At 42.8% G+C, this 26604-nt stretch overlaps 1 protein-coding gene across 4 annotated transcripts; it reads left to right on the plus strand.

Moving 5' to 3' along the window:
• The first annotated feature begins 55 nt into the window (after window positions 1-55).
• On the plus strand, window positions 56-26006 carry LOC308067272 (uncharacterized protein). Of its 4 annotated transcripts, XM_080395866.1 has the most exons (3): window positions 21152-22881; window positions 23498-23573; window positions 23680-26006. In XM_080395866.1, exon 3 carries the CDS (start codon window positions 23952-23954, stop codon window positions 24684-24686), a length of 735 nt encoding a protein of 244 aa, XP_080251992.1. In that variant the 5' UTR covers window positions 21152-22881; window positions 23498-23573; window positions 23680-23951; the 3' UTR covers window positions 24687-26006. The 4 variants fall into 4 exon arrangements, with proteins under 4 accessions (XP_080251993.1, XP_080251992.1, XP_080251991.1 ...); XM_080395867.1 differs by adding an exon at window positions 56-152 and having other exon boundaries at window positions 940-26006; XM_080395865.1 differs by having other exon boundaries at window positions 21152-23573.
• Window positions 26007-26604: the final 598 nt, after the last annotated feature.

Consider the following 26604-nt stretch of genomic DNA (forward strand, 5'->3'; position numbering starts at 1 on the left):
AAGGGGAGCGCGGCCGGGGCGGGGGCGGCGCGGTGCGCAGCGGCGGCGAGCGGCTCGTCATGGCCACCGCCATCGCCCTTCTCGTCCCTCCGCGGGCCGGGGGCGAGGCGGACGAGCGCCGGCCGCCGCTAGAGCGAGGCCCGTCGGCTGAGGTAAAACATCTCGGCGATGCCGGGGTCAGACCCTGCGAACGCTGAGGTAGAGCCCTTGTCCCGCCGCAGCGGAGCGGGCAGCACGGACCCCCTTCCCGGGGCGGGCCGCGGGCGGGAGCGGCCTCCCTGCGGCCACCGCGGGACCGGGGCCGGGGCCGGGCTGTGCCGGGGCCCGAGCCGCTCGGCGGGGCCCGCCGCTGCCTTGGGTTGCACGGTAACGAGAGCCGGGAGGCAGTGGCCTCCATATCGCGACAGGGCTTCTGCAGCACTTACCCTTGGGTTTCTTAGCCAGCCTGTGATTGCTGTCTGAATAATTTTGCGCCTTTTTTTTTTTTTAAGTGTATTTATGTGTAGAGTGGCTCACAGAAAAAGCGCTTGTAGATAGTACTGTTAAATATTATCGAATTTGTTTAAATTTATTTACCTGATGGCTTGGTGTTTGGTGGTTTTGTTTTGGGCTTTCTTTTCCAAAATGCAACTGACAGTATTAATACAACTGCGATATTTAAAAATATCATTCACTGTTTCCCCTGTATTTCTGGCAGAAAAAAAACCCGACTCACGAGCAGCAGCCCTCCTGCATCGGTATGACCAAAACTCACTGAGGTGCAGTCATTTTTTAAGAGATGAGCTCAAGGGCAGTTTGAGAGCTGGTTGCTTTGTTGGGTCGGTCACACACCCCCTGTTTGTGCAGGTTCTAGGTGCCTGAACCCTCTGAACATACTAATCCTACAACAGGTACCTAGTTTGTGTCCCACTCTGCTTCTCGACTCGGCTTACCCTCCAGATGTGTGAGTACCAATGTTGGCATAACGGAAGAGGTGCAGGACTGTGGCAGACTCAATTTAGAGGGCTTTAAGCTGTTGTGAAACTACTTTCAAAATCACTAATTTTCAGGCAGATAAGCTCCCTGGTCTGGTTCACGTTGAGGAACCTGGAACTCGCTGCTACTGAAATGTGACTGTAATTGATGTGAACAGTTTTGCCTCTCCTCTCAGTATGCCTCTTGCGTATCTTAAGAAATATGTGTCCCCTAAACTTTCTTACCTATAGACTAAGCAATTCTATTTCAATCCTTCCTTGAGTGTCACAGTATTAAACCCCTTAAGATGCTTATTTCTTCTCCCCATGTCATCTTAAAATCATTTGCGTCTTTTTTTTGAACTGTAGCATCCCAAGACTGGACACAGTACTACAATTAAGGCCTCAACAACCCCAGCATCTGCTGCTGTGCCTGTCAGAGACTGCATTTCTGTTTACACATGCCAATACAAATACTTTTGAGTCAGTATGATCTATTCACAATTTTGCTGACCTATTTTACCCCTGCATCCATTTCTGCCGACCTACCAAGCCAGTTATATTGCCCTCAAGTAGGCAGTAATACTATTCCAAACTTTGATTTTACTTAAACCAAACCAGCTAAGCTAATTGAAATGCAAGCAAGGGTTGATAACAAAGAATGTAGGTCAGGGAGGTTTTATACCAATAGAAGGTAAAATTTGGCAAAAGCAGTGTAACTTCCTGCTGTCCCCAGCAATAAGCGGCAGAACCTGCAGATGCACATGTTTTGCTTTGTTATGTGTACTTTATTCTGTTTGTTGTGTTTGTCAGTGACATACTTTAATTCCCAGATTTATTCACTGTCCTGTGTGCTGCTTTTGGTCTGGACTGAACAGTGCAATGAGTAGCTCATAAAGTTATTGATAGCATACTCGGCGAAAGCGAAGTTCTAGCACAGTCTGATGGCTAGACTGGCTTTTTAGGTGAAGTTGAGCATGTCATTTTACATGGTTGTACTTTGGTGTTCCCAGTATGAAATGAAATCCATCTTTGTAAAACACTAAAGATCTGAAACTGGAGCATGCGATGGGGTCATTTACTAAAATAATGGCCACAGAAGGGGTAAAAATCAAAACTGCTGTCCAAGTCCACTATCCTAGCTAGAGAATTAGTTCTTCAGTATAGCTGAACAAGCTGGTAAATAATGCATTCAGCTAGTTTATTTCGTATATGAAAAATGCATCATGTGGTATGTTTTGTCCATTTTGATTGTGTAAAGCATTTTTATGATGTGTTTTATATCAGGTGATGTTTTTATGGTAACAATTCAAGAAAAATACAGGCTTTATCAGTGAATAAACAGAAATCTTACCTTTTCTTGATCAGTTGGTTGGCAGAGTTTACAAAACTGCCTTCCCTTTTATTTCCAGGTTGCTTTTTTTTGTCTGCTTTGGTCTGTAAAGTCTCCATCTGTGAGGAGACTTAAGACCACAACATTAGACGTGAATGTAAAACTGCTAATATTTCAAAGGGGCACTGTTATTTGACATTCTCCTGTTCTCTGTTTAGTCTGGTTTTTGTACCAATTGCTACTTTTAAAAATGATTACATGAATCCCAAGCAGAGATGAAGAAGAAATAAGTACTACAGGTCTTTTCCATATATGTATATCTGTATATATTTATATGTTTATATAAATAAATGTATCAATTTGTAAGAATAAAAATTAAAGATCACATGACCAACATCTCACATACAAGTCTGTGTAGGCATATATATAAAAATATGCATGCATTCAATACCTGCAGCCCTTCCTGAAGGTCTACAAGCAATAAGTTCTTTTGATCAGTGTTTCACCATTGCTCTCAAAGGCACAAGACAAGCCTGTCCTTTTTGAAAGTTATACTGCCTTACTGTCCTACAAAAGGCATTTTTAAAAATAGCTTAGAAAGGAATTTTCAGGGGCAGCTTATCACCAGTTACAGGCACTGTGCTTTTTAGCACCCAAACAGTCAGAACAGCAGTCGAGAGTCCTCCAAAAGAGAGATTTTTTGTACCAGTGACTCAGATTTTTGCCACTTCACTCAGATTTTTGTGTGACTGAAGTTCCACGATAGACCATCTGTTATGGCCACCCAGGCATGAATACGGAGCTCGCATCCACATTGGCATTTTGCTCTTTACATAGCAGCTTATCAGACAGGATTGCTACATAGATACCACTGTGGAAGTCCTGCTCCATTGAGTGATAAACATAAATGGATCTAGCAGGAGCTTGTAAATGTTTCACGTAGCACATCTGACATGTATTTGCCTACAGTAAGGGTCACATAAAGGATCTTCTGAATGTCAAAGGCAGCATTATCAGGGGTGCCGTGGGATTAGTTCAGATATTCCCTGTTCCAATACTAGTAAGCAAGAAAAGACTTGATCTCCCCAGAGAACTAATTATTCAGACCAGCAGGAAAAAGACCAGAAAGAGAAAGCATTATGGAGGAAACAGTAGCGCTGTTTGAAGAGGTAAATCAGCATGCGAACAAGGCTTTTCTGATACGTCTTTAACAAAAATGAACACAGTGGAATACTGCATCAAAGAAACTGTCCTGTTCCATCAATTTGATTGAAACAGCACAATCTGTGATTTTTTTGTTTACTTTTGAATCAAATTCACGTGTAACAAGAAAACATTCTATTTAGTCTGTTTACCCTGCAGTTGACTTCTGATTTGTATGTGTTACATTTTGGGGGAGGAATGGTATGTCCAACTTTTGAGCAACATTTGTAATCGATGTACCGAGTTTCTGTTATAATAGGCAAGTGCTGATTACTTTTTGCGTACTGCTCCTCCTTGTACCAGCTGTGCAATAACGCTGTCGGTGCCCTCAGGAGCTGAATTCCTGATGCATGTGTGGGGTAAGGATTTTAGGGTCATAGACACAACTACCAGAATGGGAACTAATTCTTCCTCTCTGTTTATAGACACTGCGTCATTTGAAGTCTGTTTCTGTAGTCAACAAGGCAAGATAAGTAGGAGCTTGCTCGCCTCGGCAGCTGGCTAGCTGCCTCTTCCTAGCACAACACTGCTTTCACTTATTACCCAGTTCACGATTTTGTTCCCTCCCCCAGCATCTTAACTTGCCTTCAGGCCCCAGGTGCTCTTTTAAGCCTAGTTTTCTGAATATTTTCTTAACTTCCCTTCTCTGTTTACCCCTGCCTTCTTCAGGCTTTGCGGTATGTTCCTTAGCCAACCTCTTCTCTCCAACTGTCACTCTCCCACTGCCTCTGAAGGTTCCAGTGCTCCCCCAGTTCTCTCCCCACAGGGAACTGCTTCTGGTGCCTGAAATTACACCTGGAAACAGCACCTCCCCGTGCGTGATGTGGTCCCCTGTGCCACTGGGGTTTGTCTGAATCCCAAGTGAAATGAGGTCTGCTTCCATATCTTCACTTTGTGATCGAGGCTCCTCCTTTCAGGTATCTCTGCATTTAATGTGTTTATAAGCCAACGTATACACTATTATGATCTCCCCGTATAAACCCATCCTCTTCAGGTGAGCACCCTCTACTGTGGCCCAGCTTCCTGCATCACCACACCCCGAAACAAATAAAATTACTAAAATACCAGTGTGTAGTTAAGGTGTCCAGCAGTGCTTTAAGCATATGAACTGCTGCTCATAGTACTTCCCGTATCTGGTGAAGTACCTACCAGATCAGTCCCAAGCTTGGTGCATCTCTCATGGTTACAGCAGCAGCTGATAAAACACTTGAGATTTTCCGCAAGTACAGAGACCCTGAGGACAGAGTAGGCTGAGAGAGAGATACCTTGTTCTCTTATAAAAGAGAACAAGCAAGTATTCCTGTTGTATTTTTTTCAGCTTGCTACATCTTTTAACTCATGGTACAGCTTTAACCTATTAGATACTCAAAGTTTTCGAATTATGGCAAATGAAAGTGTTTTATCTGTAGCTCAGTTCAGCCTAGTAAGGAATGCTTAACATCAGAGGGAGTCTTGCAGCACCTAAATAAGTTTAAAATACCAGCCCTAATGGGTTCCAGAGCTTGCAGTAGTAAGCTGGGCAGAGGAAGAGCCATACAGGTGCCAAGGGCACTTCCATTGAGTTTTTAAACAACTTAGACATAGGGAGCAAAGCTACTTGGAAAGAAGTGGCCGAGTGTTAGTCCCAGGTCTAAACACAAGTCCTCCTGGAAGCCTGCTGCATGGGCAGGTGTGCCCTCACGCTGAGCAGAACAAAGTAGCCCCCCTGCATCCGTGGTAGGCGAGGGTTAGCCGTAAGCCAGTCAGTCCTGCTGCGCCTCCCCTGGCTGGCAGGTACACCGGTAGAGGCTTTACTGTTGGGAAGCACTGGGAAGGAATCTGTATGAATGCTGCTAAAATAGGAATGACAGGAAAAGAAAGGTTATAAGAGCATTTTGTAAAATCTTCCGAGATCCACTGTCAAGGTTAAACAAATAGGAAAATTTCCCCACTGAGAAAATTATGTGAATAAGGAAGCTTGTCATTCTTTCGTGACCCTGTACAGGAATTATGGATACTCTATAAATTACAGTAAGGACAGACTTCACATGAGACAGGAACTGGAGTTGAAATCTAAAAGCTATGAATCCTACAAAAAGACAGCAATTGATTAGATTTAGACAGAAAATAGCAAAGAACCACCTAAACAATCTCCTGACCAAGCAGTCCACACAAAAATAGATAATTGGAACAAGAACAAAAACGGTGTTGTTCTGTGCAAGTGCTGGAAGTTTAAAAACTTCATGAAAGAGTTGAGACTATCTCAGCACATTGAGCACATCAATAGAACTGGTTTTTAGGAAACACTTAGAAGGAACGGCACTAAAGCCTCTGCAGTACTTGATAACAAAAGGAGATGAAAATGCTAAGGTTAGGAAAGGAATAGCAAATAAAACAGAGACATCGTTATTCCACTGTTTGGTATAGACTATGTTTGGAAAAGAGAATATAGAGAAAGCAAAGTAGTAAGATGGCTTGGTACAATTTCTGCCCAAGGAGAGGATTAATACGCTGGGGATTTTAAGCTCAGAAGAAAAAAAATTTCATGCTGGATTTGATAGTGGTCTGTTATGATCTTCAATGGAATGGAGATGAGCGAATAAGTGACTTATTTTTCAAAACTGCTTTGTATTATTTGTTCTTCTGTTATCTGGCAAGATGGAATATTACAAGCTTTCATATCCTGTTAGAGAGGCAAAAGGTATGAACAGGTTCAAGTAAAATAAAATTTTAAAAAACTAGATGCCCAAGGGCACCAAGGAGATTAAATTGTCCTTGTACTTCAACAGGCTACCATAGTTGCAACATGCATTACATATACAACACATTAATGAATTTTATTTGCCAGCAAATAAAAATGCACCACTATCAACTTCAAAGATCTGTCCTATAGCGAAGCCTACACACCAGATTTAGGGTAAGATAATTCAGTAAATGTAGAATTTGAGCCAATATAAAACCTGTGATATGTTTTGATAAGATTTGGCATATTATCATTATTGAGTATCATATCTTTGACATGCTGTCCAGCCCCCACACTTAGAGAATTTTCAACATTATCCAGTGTCAGATGGGTCCCAGAAGAATTTATAGCAAGAATCAATAGCCAAGACTTGAATGAGAGAAGATCAAAAATAGTTTAGATTTTCCTTTTTAAGAAGATGCAAGGAGGAGCTAAAACCATGATTTGCTAAGGCACCAAGCAGCACCAGCAGACACCTCTGGAAAATTCATCTTAAGCTATATTTAGTGCATTCAAAGAAATTGTGGCTCCCACTTGAGCCATTTCAGCTCATACACAGATAAAAAATAATCGGATCACATAGACTGTTCGCTCATCTTGAATAAATATTTAACGGAATTGTGCATTTCTGAGTCATGTTTAGTTCTAATATATGTCTTTCTAGGTGAGCTCCTACCTCTGAGCAGATTCATCTGTAACTGCAATTCTATAGGTGTACATCTGTATTCAAAAACACACTAGACAATTAAATTCTGACATTAAGAGCTTTTAGTACACAAGTAGCTAATTAGAGCCCTTCAAACAAGAGCAATTCCAGTGTCTTGCAGTTACTGGGCTTTAATGATGTTGATATAATTTCTTGAGTCCTCGAAATTTAGTTTTTGGATTTTTGTCACCAGCTTGTAGATGGAGTGTGAAATACTCCTGGGCAATGCTGTCCAATGCCTGCTTGAGTACAATTTTTAAATGTCCAGTTTTTTTCTTTTTCACTGATTTGTACCTAGTCAAATTCATATTATGATCTTTCTTAGGTTTCTTGAAAACTCACTGCAGCTTCATTTAGGGTCATCAAATACTACATAAGCCGCATCCTGGAAAATATGAAAACATCCAGAGTTACCAAACTTTCTTCCAAACTACACTATTTTTGACCCAGAGTGTCATTCCTCAACATTCAGACTATTCTGATCGCATCAAATGTAATTCCACACCCAATGAAATCCACCTCAGGCCTTTTCCCAGTGTGATGCAGCTATTTTTCTTTGGGAAGTTATAGGAAGTTACACACTGCCATTCTAATACACAACAGCGAATATGCTTTGGATATTTTTTTCATAATTCCTGGTAACATTGCACTTAGCAAACTGTTTTGATACATATATGTAAGCAATTTAACTTGCCTCCTGTTCCCCACTACAACTCACTGTTTTGCTTTTAACAAATTGACAGAATTATAACAAATATGCGTGCCAAAGCTTTCATACGGTGCTGTTGCCTATCATCCCATTCAAATTGTTTCTTCAAGAAAATTACCATCTAGCTTTGTCCTGCTGGTGATCGTCTGCGGGATATTTCAACCAGAATACCATGTATGCAGAATTCTTTATTTTAGTTGCAAAAATATTTGCCATCTGAAATGTTACCCGTTTATTCAAGCCATTACACAGAAATATAAGTAAGGTAGCCTGCTTTCAACTAAGCTTTACAAAAATACTCATTACCTCTTAGAAGAAAAAAAAAATGGTAAAAGACATTTGCAGGAAAAAGTAGGGCATCTATTGGTGCTACATGTTTAATTTTATTTGATTTACTATACTTAAATTTTTTCTTTGTTGGCAAAAACAACCTTAGCTGTTGCTAATGCTGTTTGCCAGCATCTCCATCTGCATCTTTGGTTACTTCTTGGATTCATTCTCTTAGCACTTGCAGAATTCCACTTGCATCCTCTGAACTCTCATGGCAATTTTTCCCTTTTGGTTGTTAATATTCACAGCAGCATGAAGTTGTTCACATTGCGGGTGACATTTTCCTGTAGTCAAAGACACCTGAGCCCAGCTCCTTCTCATGTATCTTACCGGCTCTTGGTGATCCCTGCCAATGATAAGGGAATGCCTCCGTCTCATCTTTAGAGCTCTTGGATTCACGCTGTACGCACCCACATTTCAGTCTTGTCAGTAACGTCAAATCCCCTTTTGGATAGTTTATCTAAATTAACCTCAGCTTGTAATTTTGCCATGTAGGTTTATTTTGAAACTGGACCTTTCCTTATCTTACCTTTTGTAGATGATTTGTTTTGGGAGTGGTTTCCATAAAGCACCTCAGAGAGCAGTCAAATTAGTCTTGAAGTTTGTGCCGTGTTTGTTCTAAATTTCCGCCTGGCCTGTTTTCTGCTGACCTTTACTTAAATGATTAGTGTAAGTGTGCATGCATGTACATTGCTAATACGATCTTGCTCAAGTTCAATTTTGCTACATAAAACAAGCTTTTCTCTTGAGCTTAATGTCCCAGTTGTTTTATTAGCATTGTAACCAGGCTGCTCATACAAGGCACATCCACTGCACATCTGAATAAAAGTAAACATCCTGTGTTTCTCAGCCTGCTATAAACCCCAACAGATGGCTGCTACTTTTACAAACTGCGCTGAATAGGATGGTTCACATTTCCCATGCAACAGACTTATTTCTGGAATCCCAAACGCTGTATACTTCTTGCAGGAACACTGATCCAGCCACAACGCAGTTTAGCCCAAATCAGTCCTGCTTGGTGACTCTTCACAGGTCAGACCCTCTTGCTTTTTGGAATGTCCAGCTGGACATACCTTACATTGCTGATGCATCCAAATTTGCAGGAGGACTTATAACAGCTTCCACGTGTAGGTCCTTGATCATCAAGCCTAAAAGGTCCTTTGGGCAATACTGATGTTTATTAGAACCTTCGTGTGTTTGTTTTTTTCCCCAAGAAAAAGTATTTTTTGGAGATAGAAGGTATCTCTTAGAATGACTGGATTTCACCTTGATGCTCAGAGCCAGTCCCTGGTCAGAATCTGCAGGAGGCGGTGTGCATCTCCTCTACCACAGCTAACAGTCGGGAGACATATGCCGCAGGCGTATGTCCAGTAGTACACTGATGTCTGTGCTTAACCCTGTCACTGGCATCAACTCCCAGGTGAATTAGCAGCAATGCCACCTTGAGACTTCACCCTGTGTGTGTGCAAGCATGTGTTTGCAGGAACCTGTTCCCATCTCAATTTTTTTTTCCTAAAAAAAAAGCCACAAAGGAACTACTTTGGCTGCAGGTCCAGGGAAATAGTCTCTGTTGAGGCTTAAAAACAATGTTGAGGATGTTTTGTCCTGAGGGAAAGGCAGTTTGGGAGTGAGCTTTGTCTTGCTTAAAAACTTTTCTCCACTGAATAACAGGCTTTGTCTCAGCTACTTGTGCCCACTTTCCATTGCATGATAGAGTATCAAAGGAAAAAGTTCTTGAAAGACCACTCTAGAAAGACATCTAGAATTTGTGTACTAACTTTTTTGCATGGATGATCTTCAATCAGATGCATTCAGAGGCTCTAGAAATTGTGCCGTTTGCTTAGAAAGTAATTCTGAAGAATGAAGACAGTTTCTGATCTTTCTCCTCCAAATATACTAGTTACAAAAACGGCCGAGTGCAACCTACTCTACCATTAGCTATCCCTGTTTACCTTCATCACCCAGAACCTCTCTGCTTCATGAAAAGCTAATACATAATACACATATATCATAGGATATTTTCCTCCATCATACCAATGCAGAAAGCTCCCAGTAGCTCTCGAATGCATATTTTCATTAAGGGTCCAGTAAACTGGTCACACTCCAAAACCCATCTAGCCTAATAATAATTATTATTTCCTAAATCAAAGTTATTTACATTTCCAATTTCCTTGACAATTCATTGGGGGATTTTTAACAAACTACTGTTAACCCCAATTTCAATGTATTTAAGATATTTTGTAATATGTCAATTGTATCTATCACTTTATCTGTAGTGAATTGAAGGGCAAGATGACTACTTGGTCATTTCAGAGCAACCTATGAGGTAAGAACTGTGAAACCAGAGATTTTACAGGTCTCTCACCAGCATTCTCATCACAACAATGACATTTTTCATATAACTCTACATAATGGGAACATCCTTGTGGAGTAGTTTTTCAACAGAATACTCTGTGGGTCAAAATCTCTTTAACTAGTTTGAGTAACAGATGAGGCTGTGTTCAGCCTGTCTTCCAACAGCTTCTTCTTGAAGAGAGACTCCCAGGCAGTTATGTCTGTTTTCCCACTAATGGGACTAAGTATCATTGACTAGTGTATGCAGCCAAAGAGTTTCTTGGCTATGATGGCTTTTTTACAAAAGCTCGTGCTCATAAAAATCAATATTACAGAAAAAAATAACAACCTATCAACATTTTCTGTTATACAGAGAGGAGTTTCCATTTGCTTCATCTTGTCACATATCCTGGCCTCTTCTGAAGCACTGAATTCGGGTGGACTACCTGCATTCATTGAACTCTGCCAATAATTTAGCGTATTTTGCTATTAGTAATATTCCAGTTCTTGTTTTGGTTCTTTAATTCAGGAGAAAGATTTTAGGATTGCTTATACTGACCTCCTTGCAGGTGTTCTTAAACAAGCTATGAACCACAAGGTCATAATTACTTCTTGCTTCCCCCCCCCAGGTTTTTACCACAGCCATGCCTCTTCAGCTTTTCCAGCGAGTTTTTCAAACTCAGCAAAAGCATCCACGAACCATTTTGCCTACTACAGTAAGACATGTTTGTGCATGTAGACTTACCTTCTCATCTGGAAAGCTGGACAATAGTATAAACCGATTGACTACAAAGCCAGAGTAACATTTCCACCTATACAAAAAATTTATGGTTCTGGCACAACTGTGCTTGAGCAAAACCATCATGAATGATATCAGTGGACAAATGAGGCATCAAAGTCAGTTATTTCTCACACAGAAAGTTGGATTCAAGTGTAAGCCAAGTCATGAGAGCATATGTAACATCTACTGGTGTTTGCTATATTAAGAAGCAATAGGCCATGTGTACAGCCTTGCAAATCTTAAGTGGGAGAGAAGCTTCATATGAAAATGCTAATCGTTATCACAGTCTAAAACACATGCTGCCAGACGCCTTTAGGAAGCATACTCAGCCTCTCGCCTCCTTGCGCCATACATATAATGCAGGATCTGTGTACGAGTATATCCTACATCTAGCTCATATTTTTCCACCATTAACTTGTAACTGCTGCGCATGCCGTACAGCTGGCCAAAATCTGTTCTACCCCATTGGGAGCTACATCATTGCTAGAAAAGGATGAAAGCAAGGTCAAGCTCATCCAGCCTTTCAAGAGGGTAGCAACCTGTGTGGCTATTAGAGGAGGTTACAGTAGGCTCAGAGTGTTCAGGAGGGAAATACAAGTAACTCCTTGCAAGAGTAAATAAGACCCATTCAAATGTGTTTAATTGTGCGTGCCTCTCTGAAAATCTGGCTCATCATTCTTCTTTCCATTTCTCACTCAGAGGGTCACTAGTGCCTGAAAACACCGATATGCCAAGGAAGCCAATTGCTCATGAGAGCATGACTCTGCTCCACACAGATATTTTCCCTTCTGTCACTTGGCATAATTCACTATGTGACTTGAAAATTCAAAATAAAAACAATAGAGAAGAACCAGGTCCAACAGTGTTACAAGCAGAATTCTAAAGCCTTCCCTGTAAGTGAAAAATGCCTCTCCTCTAGAAATACCACCCATTTCTCCATTCTTTTTAGCTTAACCAGAACAATTTATTTGGAGCTGTTAACTTTTGAGGAAATAGGGACAAAAATACCATTAATCAAACATAATATGTATTAGACTGTTAAAAGCACACCACACTGTGCCTCCCGATTCGGCGATACACAATTTAGCAGGCAAGTTTCTCCCATCTCTTACTTCTCTTCCTGTGAATTGCTTATTTCTTTTCTCTTTCATTCTCAGGGTCATTTTCTCCTGTAACTTTGTTGTTCTTTAACACTTTTTAAATATAGTTATGAAATACATAAGTATTTAAACATATCTTTGTTCCTGCTGCTCTCATCTGCGTTACAAACGCAAGTTTAAAAGTTATGCATCATTCTAAGGATGAAAGAACCGTCCCCTGTACCATCCTTTACTAGCTGCTGGTCATGCCCATATCCCAGGATGCCCAAAGTTACTTCAGCTTCACAAGTTTTTCCTGAAAATTGATAAATGATACACCATGAGCATAGACAGACATCTGAAAGCCAAATGTAAGCTGTGACCTTGCCTTCAGTTCCTTACCAAGCCCAGTGAGTGCTGACCTCCCAGCATAGCTATGAGCAGCAGGAAGCGGCTGGATAGCTCTGGAATGATTGCTTAAGTAACAATGTATCTTCTTTCTCCAGGTGGAGCACCTAGTTCTGCTCTGGAAGGTGAAACCAGGAGCTTTCTTGCTTAGGGTCAGACTGTCTTGCATGTGGAGATTCTTTTACTAACAGTTATGGCATCTTCCTCAGCAATTGCTTTGGTAATTGCTCCACTACCTCTTTACAGAACGTGCTCTTTTGGTACTCACCAAATCTCTCCAACATCTGTTCAGAGCCCTTAACACTTCCATGACACGCCGCTATCAAGGCAAAGCAAGTGATTAGGGAAGGGGTTGCAAAAGCTCCTTCTTCCTTTGGCTCCTCCCTTCGTGCGGAGGAGCTCATGCCTGTACTTGAATTCTGAAAAGTACTCAAAAATTAAGACAAAGACACTAAACAAGCGTGAGTCTCTTCACTCAGAGCTGCACCTGCAGCATGGACCATACCCACGCAGTCCCCAGACAATCCAGCGCTGCTGACAGCCCAGGTGCCATTCCAGAGCTGGATTTGGAGAGGTCGGGCTAGCACAGGCGGTCTAAGGGAGGCAGTTTCATCTTTGTGTTTAAATTTGAAGTTCAAACATTTAATCCTTCAAATGAAGTAAAGCTGAGAAGTTATGGGAGTGTAGATGCCATAATGCCTTTAAGAGTATTATTAAACCGAATTGACAAGACTGATGATTTCTTAACCAGGGGGGAGAGAAGGGAGAAGAATTCAATGGCAGTTAGTACTCCTGGCTAAAGAGTTAAGATTCGTTCTGCATTTTGTCAACTAAAGGAGCCTGAGAAGACAAAAAGAAAATACTTATCAGTGTTTAAACATGATGCTGTAGGAAATGAGTAGTTGTCATTTCTTGTAAAAAAAAAAGACCAATTTTAGCATTTCCAGTGCCATGGTCTTGCATGGGTGTAGGCCAGTTGCTGAAATAGTTAATTTTGGCCACTGTCATTTGAGTGTAACTTATTTCTAACTTGAATGATGTTCAGTTTCAGCTCACAGGCATTCATCCTGTCACACCGTGATTATTGCAATAAATATTATTGCCAGATTTTATTCCTATATGCAGCTGTCAGCTGAAGAGCAGAGTCCGCAGCACCCACAGCCTGTTCACGCAGGGATAAGCAGCCTCTTGACAACCTTCTGTCTCCTCTCCAGGGGTTTCCTCCAGTGCCTGAGAGAGGTGAAGGACTACAGGGTCTTGTGGAGGGAAGGCCACAGAGCTGGGCTGGTACTTTCTAGGGGTTCATATTCGAACCTAAGGTCCCAAAGCAGCACGTATCCCTCAGCACAGGGCACACACCCCACCTTTAGGTGGCCCACACTCACACACGCTGCAGAGGGACTGTAAGCTTCCTATAATTTTAATGTTATAGGGAAAGTAATTCTACAAAGATTGATTCCTATAACACATAGGTGTAAACCACAACATGCTGCAGGGGAGGTCACTTGATTTTTCTTTACATTATGACCTCTGCAAGGAAAATACTGGTAAGTTTAGGGCTGCCACTCTGTGTAGTCATCCCACCAAACCTGAATTCAGCAGATCTCACAGGCATGTGGCAGGATTAGATGCTTATATTCTTAGCTGTTAATTAATTATACCACTAATTCTAATGTATTCACAGAAGCCTCTGTTCCAAAAAAACGTGGCTGAACAGTTTTATACATTTAATGCTGGAAGCTTTTCATATGTAAGTAATTTCAACAGTATGCAAGCTCTATTATATGCTGTACTTAAATTGATGCACCATAAGTTAAGGAAATGACAATTATTTGTAGAGTTCAGTCTGTTGTGTATATTTCCACATTACTAATGCGGGCTATGTTGCTATGTGCACATTTCAAGGCAGCTAAGGATTTACAACTTGCAGGTATGTAATGATACTGGCACTTGGTCTTTGTTTTGTTATGCGAAAAGCAACAAACGCAAAACTTCAGTGAAAATAAAACAAGGGTAGAACAAACATTGGGGAAGACACTGAAATACAGATTTTTTAATCTAAATGTTTAGACAGTGTTGAAATTTACAAAAAACTTGTCTTACAGAGCTAAGTTTAGATCTGGGTCACACTAAGTTAACTAAGGACAGCAATAAATTGGGCAATTCTTAGTCCCAGATGAAAAACACATTAGTTAAGTTTCTTTTACATCATCTGTAAGAGTAAAATCCAGCCAGTGGTACCACTACCCCACTTACAGAACACAAGAAGTGCCCCTCAAAATAATAATATAATTTTTTGCAAGAAACTAGTCTTGGGGTTTGGTTGGGGTTTTTTTGGTTGGTTTGGTTTTTATTTTGTTTTGTTGTTTTTTTCTTTTTGAATCAAAAGCATTTGCATCTCACTGAGAGCTGCCAGCTTGACACCCCCATTTTATTTCTGGAAAAACTCAATATTTCCAACATTCCAGGACTAGGGAAATCCATTTCAGTAAGCACAGTCTGAAGCAGGTCCATGGTGCAAGTGGTACAGTAACACCACCCCCTTCGTACAGGTGAGACTCTTACCAGTTGGCTCTTACCTTCAGTCAGATTCTGCCAGCCATGCTGTTGCTGTTTCTCCTTCCTCCAGAGACCAGACCACACTCCTCCTCCTCCACCACCCAACCTCCTCTCCCACCCTTCTCAGGGCTCTTTAACCACTTTTGGGAACGAGCTACAGCTGTGCATCATCCATGTCAATCAACCCACTGCCTACAAAACAAGGCCACAGCTGCATATTATTAATGTTAATCAACCCACTGCCTTCATTCCTCTACACATGGGTTTATCAAACTTAAATGAAATGAAACAAACTTGTTTAATCATCTCTTCTTACATAATGTACGGTGGCAACCGAGTGCAGCCTTGGCTCCTGCACACACCTCGTGCTGTTATCCCAAGTGTGTGTGGTATAAGAGCTACCACTTTTCATAAAACCCACACAGGAGCACAATAGGCAAAGCAACAAAGGTTGCTACAACAGAGCTGGGAAGGCAACAGCCTCCATGTGCCTCACGTAATTTCGGTTCACACCATCACCTTCGCATCGTGCCTCTGACTCGGTGTTAGTGCTCTCCCCTCGGGCTCTCTTATGGACAAAAGCACATGAATAAAAACCCAACAAGATTGCTCTAGCGTCACCCACGGTAAAAAGCCTCCATTCAACTTTATCTTGGGGCTACTCAGGATCACACAGCCTGGACTTTGTTCTCTATCAAGACCCCGACCGTCCCTGGACAGGCTCCTGCCCCTTGCGCTCAACCGAGTGGTGCTGAGCCACGCTCTGCAATGAGAGCTTTCCTGCCACCTGCTGCAGCTGTGTGGCAGCCACGCAGGCACTGCTGTGTCTGCCGAGCTGCCTTGGCTTTAAATCCAGCAGATCCCACTTCGGGGTTCCCCGGCTGTAAGTCACTGGCAACTGGTGGCGTTTGCAACATGGCCTCGGAGGTGTGCGGGTGCGCCATGCTTCCCTGGGACAGTTTGTACACCAGCCACATGACACGTGTGTACAGGTGCAAAGTGTGAAGAGGTCTAAGGGCAGAGCTTGGCAAAAATCCCTCCTCAGAGAAGTTGAGCAAAGCACAAACTCCAGCCCCGCTTCACCCAGGCCCAGGCCCAGGCCCGGCTGCCTGTCGGACTGGCGCAAGCGGTTGCCTGCCTGCACTTGCCTTCCGCTAGCACTCATTAGCAAGGAAAACAAAGCTGGTGGAACAGAGCTGGCAGGGATCCTACCACCGCCTTGGCTAAATGGATCTATTAAAATGTAAACAAGAGATCACATTGCAGGGCATCATCATCAAATACCAGGGGTGACATCTTAGCCGATTCCCAAACAGCACTGAGTCCTCCTCCTCCATCCCATTGCCTTTGACATTGGCTAACACTATCCTACTCCTTTTGCACACCTTGTCCACAGTTACTCGCACTTTTCCTCCTCACACCCCAAACGGTTGCCTGCTGGGGTACTTTGAAGGCTTCTCGTTATCCATCAGTCACCTGCAGAACAGCACTGGGGTCTCACGCCCAACAGAGGCATCTCCCACACATTTTGGAGCCACGCTCCCTCTCTGAGGCCTTCTGCTCTAGGAAAATAGGCTGCTGGGACCGTAGTGTCCCCCCGCCCTCCCTGCAGAAGGCCTTGAGTTTGATGGAGCACATGACAGGCCACAGAGGTTACACCCGTCTTACTCCTGCCTCACCGATCCACATCTCATAGGAGTTTCTATCAGTTGTCTGACTTTCAAATGAACATCCCTCTGCTTTCTCGCGTGCTGCCACCCCTCTGCTCTCCCCAGGGGCTCTTAGGAAGCAATCACCAAACGACACATTCCCCTGCCTGCCACCCCTGTCCACAAAAGCTTTACAAAAATTGGTAAGGGGCTGAGGGTTGGTTGGGGGTTCTGGGTTGGCAGCGGTGGCTTGGCTGGTGTTCCCAGCTCCGCACCCTTCTTTTCCTGTTCACGTGCAGGTCGTTCCTTCCAGTACATCAGCTGCCTGCTCCTTGTCTCTCTGTCCTCTAGGGTTCTAGAGCTCATCAGAGGCTTCAAAGCTTTAAATTAATGAAATAAATTCTCTCTGCTGGTAACATTTATAAACTCCAGAAGAGGCCAAAGCAGCAGCAGCCTCGTGGTGCAGAGGAATGGGAGAGAAGCAGGAGCTCTCGGCTCCAATCCAGTTCTGGCACAGATTTCTTATGTGCAACTGGGGAGCTTTTTGCATCACTGTCCCTGTCTGCAAAATGACAAATACAACAGCCACTCTCTGTTCGACACGCTAAACCAACAAGCTCTCTGGCAGGACAATTCGTCCACACAGCACCACGTACAGCGTGCAGAGAGCTGTTGGGCCCAGGGAAGCCGTGGTCTCTGCTGCTGCCTCCAGCCACAACAAATGAACAGGAGGGAACACAGTTTAGAAATAAGTCAGTGGCACTCGGAGAAGAGGTTTTTAGGGAAGGTACAGAGATATGCTATTTTGTATCATTCTCTAAAAGCCGGTATAATACATACTAATGGTTTTCAAGACCATTCTGCTCATGAAATGTATAATAATGAAACCATCTTGACTGAACAGAATGCATAGTGTATATATAAAAAGGCTGCACTTTTAGAAGCCTGGATTCCACTTGGGTGCTAAAGTTTAGAAGTTTTAATTTCACTCCTTGAGAATAACTATGTAACATACCTTTAAAAATGATCTAATTTATTTTAGTTATACTGGAGATAATGGGGAAAAAATCTTAAACCCCATCTAAAATCTGGGAAAAATAACCTTTGAATGACAGAGCACCATTTTCTTCCAGAAGATTAGCAATAGTTTATTATTCCAGGTATATATTTAGATTGTTTCATTTACACAGTTCCTTTAATATCAACCATATTACAACCTTTCCGACAGCTGATCATACTCATAAGCAATTCCAAGCTCCTGCATGTGTTCTGTTACAGAAAGTGCCTCTTGGACCATCATCTTATCAGTGCCTACAAATACCTGAAGGGCTGGTGCCAAGAGGACAGGGCCGGGCTCTTTCCAGCGGTGCCCAGAGACAGGACAAGGGGCAACGGGCAAAAAGTGCAACAAGAACAAACAGCAAGAAGTTCCACCTGAGTATGAGGAAGAACTTCTTTACCTTGAGGGTGACCAAGTACTGGCACAGGCTGCCCAGAGGGGCTGTGGGGTCTCCTCTGGAGACATTCAAAACCTGCCTGGAGATGGCTCTCTGCAGCCTGCTGTAGGTGACCCTGCTTTAGCAGGGGGTTGGGCTGGGTGACCTCCAGAGGTCCCTTCCAACCCCGACCATGCTGGGATTCTGTGATTTCAGGTGTGCATACACACCAAATCCCTTTGCACATTCAGACGGGTAACAAGGCAGGCGGGTGCAATGCTCTGCACCTTCCACTCTTTTTTCAATATGTTGCACGAAGCCACATGGCCCAAAACGTCAGCAAGCAAAACAGGGCTATTAGAGCACTTACTCAGTAACATTCTTGCACTTTGGGGATCAAACCCATTTATTTTAAACCAGTATGTTTCCTGTTTCTTTGGTGCTGTCCCAGCGTGCATGCTGGCAAGCCAGGCAGTTGGAAATCAACCTGGGCACTGTCAAGTTCACCTTTGCCTAAAGAACAGAAATTGTTTGAGATCAAGAAGCGCAAGGCAGGGAACAAATACAGGAGGTTCTTGGAGACAGCAGAGAACTTCAGTAACTCTTTCTGTTTTGTAGTAAGATGACCCTGGATCGCATAGTAAGTTAAACCAACTTTTTTAAAAGTAGGAAGGAGAATGGAAATACGAATTGCACTTTGTATTTTCTGCTACAGGCCAGCTACATGTGTACGCTTTATTCTCCTACACCTTGGACTCTGACCCAGCAGAATGCTGTGGTTTGCATCTCTATGAGCTGTCTAGAGCTGACACTGGCCTTTCTCCTATGAGGTTTTGTAGGAGGGTTCATGAACATGGTACACATGGAAACCTCTGATCGACAAGAAAAACCTGCGTAGTAGCTTAACACGCCCAGCAGTGTGGAAAAAACGTTAAGAACTTCAGGGTTTTTATGTTTTGCAAACAAAAGGAAGTTCATTTCCTCTGCAAGCTCACCATAGTATTATGTGCAAAAACACGCCTGGAGCTCTTGAAATACCTTTACTTATTTCTGCGTCTACCAAATTTATTTATAGAGCCATCTGGAAAACACTGGCTTTTCATTTACAAGATACTATAGAGCTGTTCAGAATTGTTTCATAAACCAAACTCTTTAAAAACACCCACACCTACAGAAGTTGTCAACTAAAATCAATTCTCGGCACTGTTTTGGGGTGTATTTAAGGAGTATTGACAGGACTGTTAAAACTGCCATATTAATGCATAAACAGGTAATTTTCCATGTGCTAAGTTTACTATGTTAGTAAATCTAGCAATCAGCAAATGTGTCCAATACATTACACATCCCTCTAAGAAACCACCAACACTCCAGTTATGTCTCATTTGAATGCAGTACTGGGGCATTCTCACAGTTTAGAAAATAAATGGGAATAAATTCTTAAGCAAAATGTAATAAACACACAGGCTTAGAACATCTGGAACAAAAGTAAGGTGGAAACTGGGAAGCACGAGTGTCCTGGTTGGCAGGTGAATGCATGAAGGGGAGAGCAGCTCTCACTCATGCACATGCCACTGAGCAAGCCCATAACAACCCAGAGTTACAGCTCTCTCACTGTCTAGGCATCCTGGCAATAAACCACAACAGAAATGTTAAAATAATAACAGTAATAAAAATAAATAAGGATTTGCGCTTATTTCAGCCAAGATGCTTTAACAAAATGCCACCATTCATTCCTTGGCATGTGGTGGGATGCCTGTGTACTCCTATTACATTCCTTAATTGCCTTCAGACTTTCTACTGTTTGCAACAGTTAGGACTCAATGAACTGAACCCAACTATAAGAATTGATTCCATCTATCATTTAATCTTCTCGTCACTCTAATACCATACACGTATAGAAGACTGCCCAAGACCTTTATCATTACCTTGTTAATGATTGCTATCTAGAGGTATTCCTTTGCACCCATACATCATTAGAAGTCTTCATTTAGCAAAACAAGATTGTTTCAGAAAATGCTCCTTTCTTTCTATTAAACATTAGGTCATCCAGCACCGGCCTCAGCTGGACTTTGATTTTTGGGGTGTGAAGCACAAACACCATCCCAGCTCATCCAAGACACTGCTGCCCTGATGGGTGTGGTCTCTGCCCATACTGGCATAATGACAGGTGTAATTGTTCCCCACTTAGTTCTGCCAAGAAGATCTGATGTTGAAACATAGAACCGCTTGGCACCTATGTGCTCATTTGGTAGTTTAATTATTACATTTACATGTTCAAGTATATTAAGTATACATTTTTTTAAAGTGTGGCATAGCAAATGTAACTCTGTTTCTATGTGTTCCTACTGCAAATCTACAGCTACACAAAGTTTGCAAAAAATACTGTACCTCAGCAAGGATCATCCTCGTTTCTCCTGATCCCTCATTTATCCATCCTAAATTGAGGCAGCTCAGCAAGACCATTACTGTAGTCAAGTCTTGAGGCTTCCTTCTTCAAATGATCCCCAAATTACTGCTAGAAAATGTTGCACTATGCATCGTCTGGATGTCTGAGCATAAGATTTTTAAAGAAACATTTGAGATCTCTGTGTATAAGTGAAAGTTCCCACCATCAAAGCATGTCAGCCTTAATTTCTTCCAAGACACGGTGATCAGCTCACATATCAACTAGTATCCTCTGCAGCACTCCGGTGAGTATTGCAGGCTCTGTGGTGCTGGGGGATACCCGAGAAACATCTGAAATTGTTACCAAACACAGGAAGGTATTTCGGAGGCGTGTGCAGCTGGGCAGTTGCTGACAGAGCATCACCAGAATTTCCAGTCCAGGGTCTGTACTTCTTCCTCCCTCACTTCTGATACAAGCAGAAACAAAAGCACATAAAGAAATAGCTCTTCTCTAAGACAAGACACATGAAACTCTGAATGCAAAGTTTACATCCACCAGCACAGAATAAATTTTGGCAGGAATAATTAAAGTTTAAGGTAGTGTTACAAACACTGCGCTGATTTACCTTTTGCCTTCATTCTTCATATACCCAGAGTACTGAAATCAAAGAAATCAGAACCACTGCACGTGATTTATAGGCATTGCTCTCCAGCACCCTCCAGAAGCTCCAGGTAAAGCTGAGTCACTCCCAGCTATTTACCTACTCTGTGTTCCATATTTTTTAACCTGGAGCTGAAGTAGCAAGGTTGGCATACATTGTACTCACAGGCACTCAACTCCGTTAGTAATTAAGAATTCCTCTACTAAAAACATCCAGAAAAATCCGTTGTGCGTCTGTGCTTGTGTTTCAGCTTTAGTCTAATATATTTGCCAGTATTAGTAATACCAAGCACACTGCCTGGGATGCAGCAGTCCTTTGGTGATCTACCATGTATTTTGGCTTCCCTGGACCTTCTTTTCTTCCCACTTTTATTAGACTTTTCCAAATGATCATTTTAAATGAGCACTGAGAACTGTCTTGAACTCCTCCCAACATTTCTCGTTGCCAGTTCTGAGTCTCTGTGACAACAGGCTGCTCAAGCACCACCTTTATGGGATCTGAGCAGCATCAAATCTTTATTCAGAGCATGAGAGAGTAAGACTGAAATTGATATTGAACTGAAAATGTAATGTATTCCCATAAAAATATTGGTGCCAAGATTGCAGCAGGAGTATACAGAGTAGTATTTTCTGTCACTCCATTTCCAGAGGAGAAGGTAACTTCCAAAGCACAGAATTCAGAGTATCTAAAGGCACGAGGACATAAGACTGGAAGAAAGGCATGTGTTGGAATCTGAGCAGGGCAGAACACCACGACAGCAAGCTGAGGCCAAGCAGCCAGCAGCAGCAACTGAAGTTAACCCCACTCCACTCCCACCAGCCAACAAACCTGTGCCAGTTTACAAATTGGTATAGTAAAAGGAAACAGAAACCAAGAAGTTACCAAAGGTCCTCATGATTGATTGTTAGATCATCTGCAAATAAATCTGATAAGGAACCGAGGAACAGAACACCGTGTAATGACTAACAGCAAGCTCACGGACTGAATTGCTACCTTTAGCTGTCATCTCCACACCCACTTTTGCCTTCCTCTTTTTCCATGGCACTTGAAATCCCCATATCTGTTGGTTCCCGCAGGGTAGAGGCAGCAGTACTGGCACGACTAGTGGCTCTCCTCACTGCTCGCAGAAGTTACAATACCCAGCCCCTGCGAGCAGACACCTTCTGCATCTCTTGCACGCTTCGCTGCCAAATTGTTCATCTCGCAGACAAACAGGAACTGGCTTTTATGCTTGAAGAGTGTTTATGTCTTGCATAATTTATTTAAGGTCCTATCCTGCCTCCATCGAGCTCAAAAATAAGCCATTACACACATTTCAAAGGCAGAGGGTCCAGCTCCTTAGCTGAGGAGCTCCCCTGGGCAGCCAGCCCTCTCAGAGGGGTGGCAGGGGCCGACCTCCCTCGTTTACTCCCCCTCTCTGCTTCCCACCCCCGTTTGGTGTAATCAGAAGCGCAGAGTCCAGCAGCCTGGGCAGAGGATAGGGGAAAGGGACAGGACTCACACCTCTCCAGAGGAGCAGAGAGCAAGACACAACTCACTACTACCCAGAGGAAAAGACCAAGAAGCTGAGTAACAGAAGACTCTTTTGAAGGGATGGAGACCAGTCGCCCAGTTTAACCATGGCAAATGCAGGTGAGCTTTACGAGATGGGCCAAAAGCGTCAGTTCTTCCAAGAGTACAAAGGCTTTGCGATTAAACCCATCCGTACCAACCCCCTGTAACACCTGGCCTGGGCTCCATCCCGACAGAGCGGCTGCCCTACCGCAGGCCCAAGGCGCAGCTACAGGAGCGTGCGGGTGCCCAGCTTCTAACACCGTTAAAAACCTATTTCCAAGTCAGCGCTTCACGTGACAAAATATATTGCTTCATATAAAAGTATGGCCTACAGAGCTACATAAGATCGCTAGCCAAGAGAAAGCCATCATTCAAAAACATAGCATAAAGCTTGCGGTTTACGCCTTTAAAATGTTTTGCTGTATCAGCATCTTTGCTAATTAAGATTTTAACGTAGCTGTGCAGTTATGTCCATTTGAATACATAGGATACACAACCTGGCCACAAAACAACTTCAAGCTGACAACTAGCTAAATAAATTCCACCTAGAAATGAATTCACACCTTTAGGCTTGCCCAAAACCTAAATTTAGATTTTGCCACCACCATCCTGAATTGTTGGTGGTGTCCTAGACTCTGCTGGAATTATGCACCGACTATGGGATGTTATCCTAATACATCTTTCACTTGAACAGAACAAAACAGTGAAACAGGAACGAGAAAAGGCAGCAAGCTCGTACTCAGTGGGAGCGCACCTTAAACCAGACGATGGTGAGTGTGCAAGATTGGATTTTACTTATAGAGAAAAGAAAAAGAAACAAAGAGGAAATTTAGGTACGTGCCAAATTCAAGTGAATTTCTTTTAATGTCTTCACAGCAGGATCATCTCCCGCTGCTCAGAAATACTGTACAACGGGTTTACTATCATCTCTGAATAAAGACGGGAGCTGTTCTCAGTGCTTTGGTAGTCTAGCTGGATTTTTGCTTTTCATTTACTGGAAAAAATCTGATACTGCTTCCAAAATTAAAGCTTCTCCTGGAGTTAAACAATTCACATGGCAATGATTTCTGAATGCCTGTTACTTGCACATAGTTTTAATAACATAAGTTTTATGAAGGTCAGACCTGGACTTCTGTAAGGCCTTCAACATGGCCCCCCACACCATCCTTCTTTCTAAATTGGAGAGATACAGATTTGATGGGTGGACTGTTTGGTGGATAAGGGATTGGTTGGATGGTCACATCCAGACAGTGGTGGTCAACAGCTCGGTGTACGGATGGAGATCAATGACAAGTGGTGATCCTCAGGGGTCCATGTTGGGGCCAGTACAGTTTAATATCTTCATCAGTGATGTAGACAGTGGGATCAAGCGCAGCCTCAGCGAGTTTGCAGACAAGACCAAGCTGAGTGGTGCAGGTGACACACCTGGGGGATGGGATACCATCCAGAGGGGCCTGGATGAGGTTGGGAAGTGGGCCCATGTGAACCTCATGAGATTCAACAAGGCCAAGTGCAAGGTCCTGCACCTGGGTCAGGGCAGCCCCCAGTATCAATACAGGCTGGGGCACGAAGGGATGGAGAGCAGCCCTGCGGAGAAGGACTTGGGGGTGCTGGCGGGTGAAAAGCTGGACGTGAGCCGGCCATGTGCGCTCACAGCCCAGAAAGCCAGCCGTGTCCTGGGCCGCATCAAAAGCAGCGTGGCCAGCAGGCTGAGGGAGGGGATTCTCCCCCTCTGCTCTGCGCTGACGAGACCCCAGCTGGAGTACTGCATCCAGCTCCAGAGTCCTCAGCACAGGAAAGACACGGAGCTGTTGGAGCGGGTCCAGAGGAGGGCAGTGACAATGATCAGAGGGCTGGAACACCTCTGCATGAGGAAGGGCTGAGAGAGTTGGGGTTGTTCAGCTTGGAGAAGTGGAGTCTCCAGGGAGACCTTACTGCAGCCTTTCAGTACGTAAAGGGGGTGTATAAGAAAGATGGGGACAGACTTTTCAGCAGGGCCTGTTGCGACAGGACAAGGCGTAATGGTTTTAAACTGCAAGAGGGTAGATTCACACTAGATACAGGGAAGGAATTTTTTTACAATGAGGGTGGTGAAACACTGGAGCAGGTCGCCCAGAGAGGTGGTAGATGCCCCATCCCTGGAAACATTCAAGGTCAGAAGATGTCCCTGCTAATTGCAGGGGAGATGGACTAGATGACCGTTAAAGGTCCCTCCCAACCTGAACCATTCTGTGATTCTATGTTTCTTAACAATGCTGATGCCAATTTACATCAAAATTAACCTAAGAGATTAAATACAGTCAGGCAAGTTAACCCGCCTAATTTCAAGTCTATTATTATTTATATGATTACATACACATCCTGCCTTGTGCTCTGTGCTCTATGAAATATTGTTTGCAGTTTAAAAAAGCAAGCAATGCTAATTACTCATTAACATGTGGTTTCCATTTACATTTATTTTACGGATATTATCCTGAAATTAAGTCAACACGTACAAAAAAAAATTATCAAGTATTTTCAGAGGCAACACAAGCCTGAATCTCCTGACAGCTGCTCTGCTTTTGCAAATTTTAAGGCACATACATACATTTTCCCCCTTCCATTGCTACTGAAGTTATGCACATAAAAAGGAAAATTCAACTTTTTAGGGAAAAGCATGGCTTTAACTGTGATGGATGTTGATTAGTTACGTATCAATCTAATTCAGAAACAAGGTAACAGCTACAGGTTGCATACTTCAAACGCTTTTAGTACCAGAACTCCCATCCATGCTGCTTTAATTCAGAGACAGTTGGCACAACACCTCACTTGACACTTGAAACAACAACAGACACTTGAAAGCAAGCAGAGTCAACCCAAAGCTCCTTCTCCCTGACTGTGTGTTTCCGTATGTAGCACACAGAACTGTCTTCAAGAAATCCAGTGTTAGACAGACCCATGACCTTACCCCACTGAGTGTGTCAAGATATCAGGAAACTGTATCTTTGAATAGACAAACACCTCAAAAGCAAATTATAGAACATCCTTGCAAGGAAATAAGTCTCAGAGTCATCCTTTAGCTCCCCACCCACTGCTGCTGGTACTGAACCAAGTCAGGTCCATGAGGGCACAACGATGAATTCAGAGGGGTCTGAAGCTTTTGGTCCACTTAGTTACAGAACTATGAATTCCACAGAAACAGGCAATAACTAGTGACAGGGGAGGGCATGAAAGGGCACATGAGCCAGGTGCGTCACAGCCCTGACACTTGCTGCCCAAGTTGTTTCAAAATAGCACAAAGTAATTTGAAAAGTAACAGATACAGCTGTCAGGCATAACTTGAGTTTAACACAAGTAATATAAAAAGTTTGGAGAAATGTGATTTTTATATGGAAGTCACAGTTTTAAATAACCAGCAGTATCAAAAGCAAGTGAGTCATTTTAATTATCACTAACAGGCAGACACAAAACAACTGTGGATGCATAGTTGTGGCTGAAGGACATTAAGTTTATAAAACATTATGTGGAATCTTGATACTTCTGGTTGAATAGGATTCGTTTCCAGAGATGATTAAGACATTTTCAGCACAGCAGTAACCATATACTAGAGGTATCTTCTGTACCTCAGAAACCGTTTCTGAACAAGGCTATTCCTTCAGACTTGACATTCAAAACTTGTTTGGAAAGAATTACCTATCCATCCTCAGGCAAAATAATAAATAAAAATAAATTCCTTGGCCAACTATTCTATAACACAGCAATTCTTAAATACGCTCGTGCCATTTTCAGTTGCAGTCCACATATGTTAAGCATGGCTTAATT

Source organism: Falco punctatus (assembly GCF_963210335.1).
Source record: "Falco punctatus genome assembly, chromosome: 7".
Classification (NCBI taxonomy): Eukaryota; Metazoa; Chordata; class Aves; order Falconiformes; family Falconidae; genus Falco; species Falco punctatus.

Excerpts from the sequence above, each read along its gene's own strand:
- LOC308067272 (XM_080395867.1), top strand. The coding sequence starts at position 23,952 with ATGGCCCCCCACACCATCCTTCTTTCTAAATTGGAGAGATACAGATTT.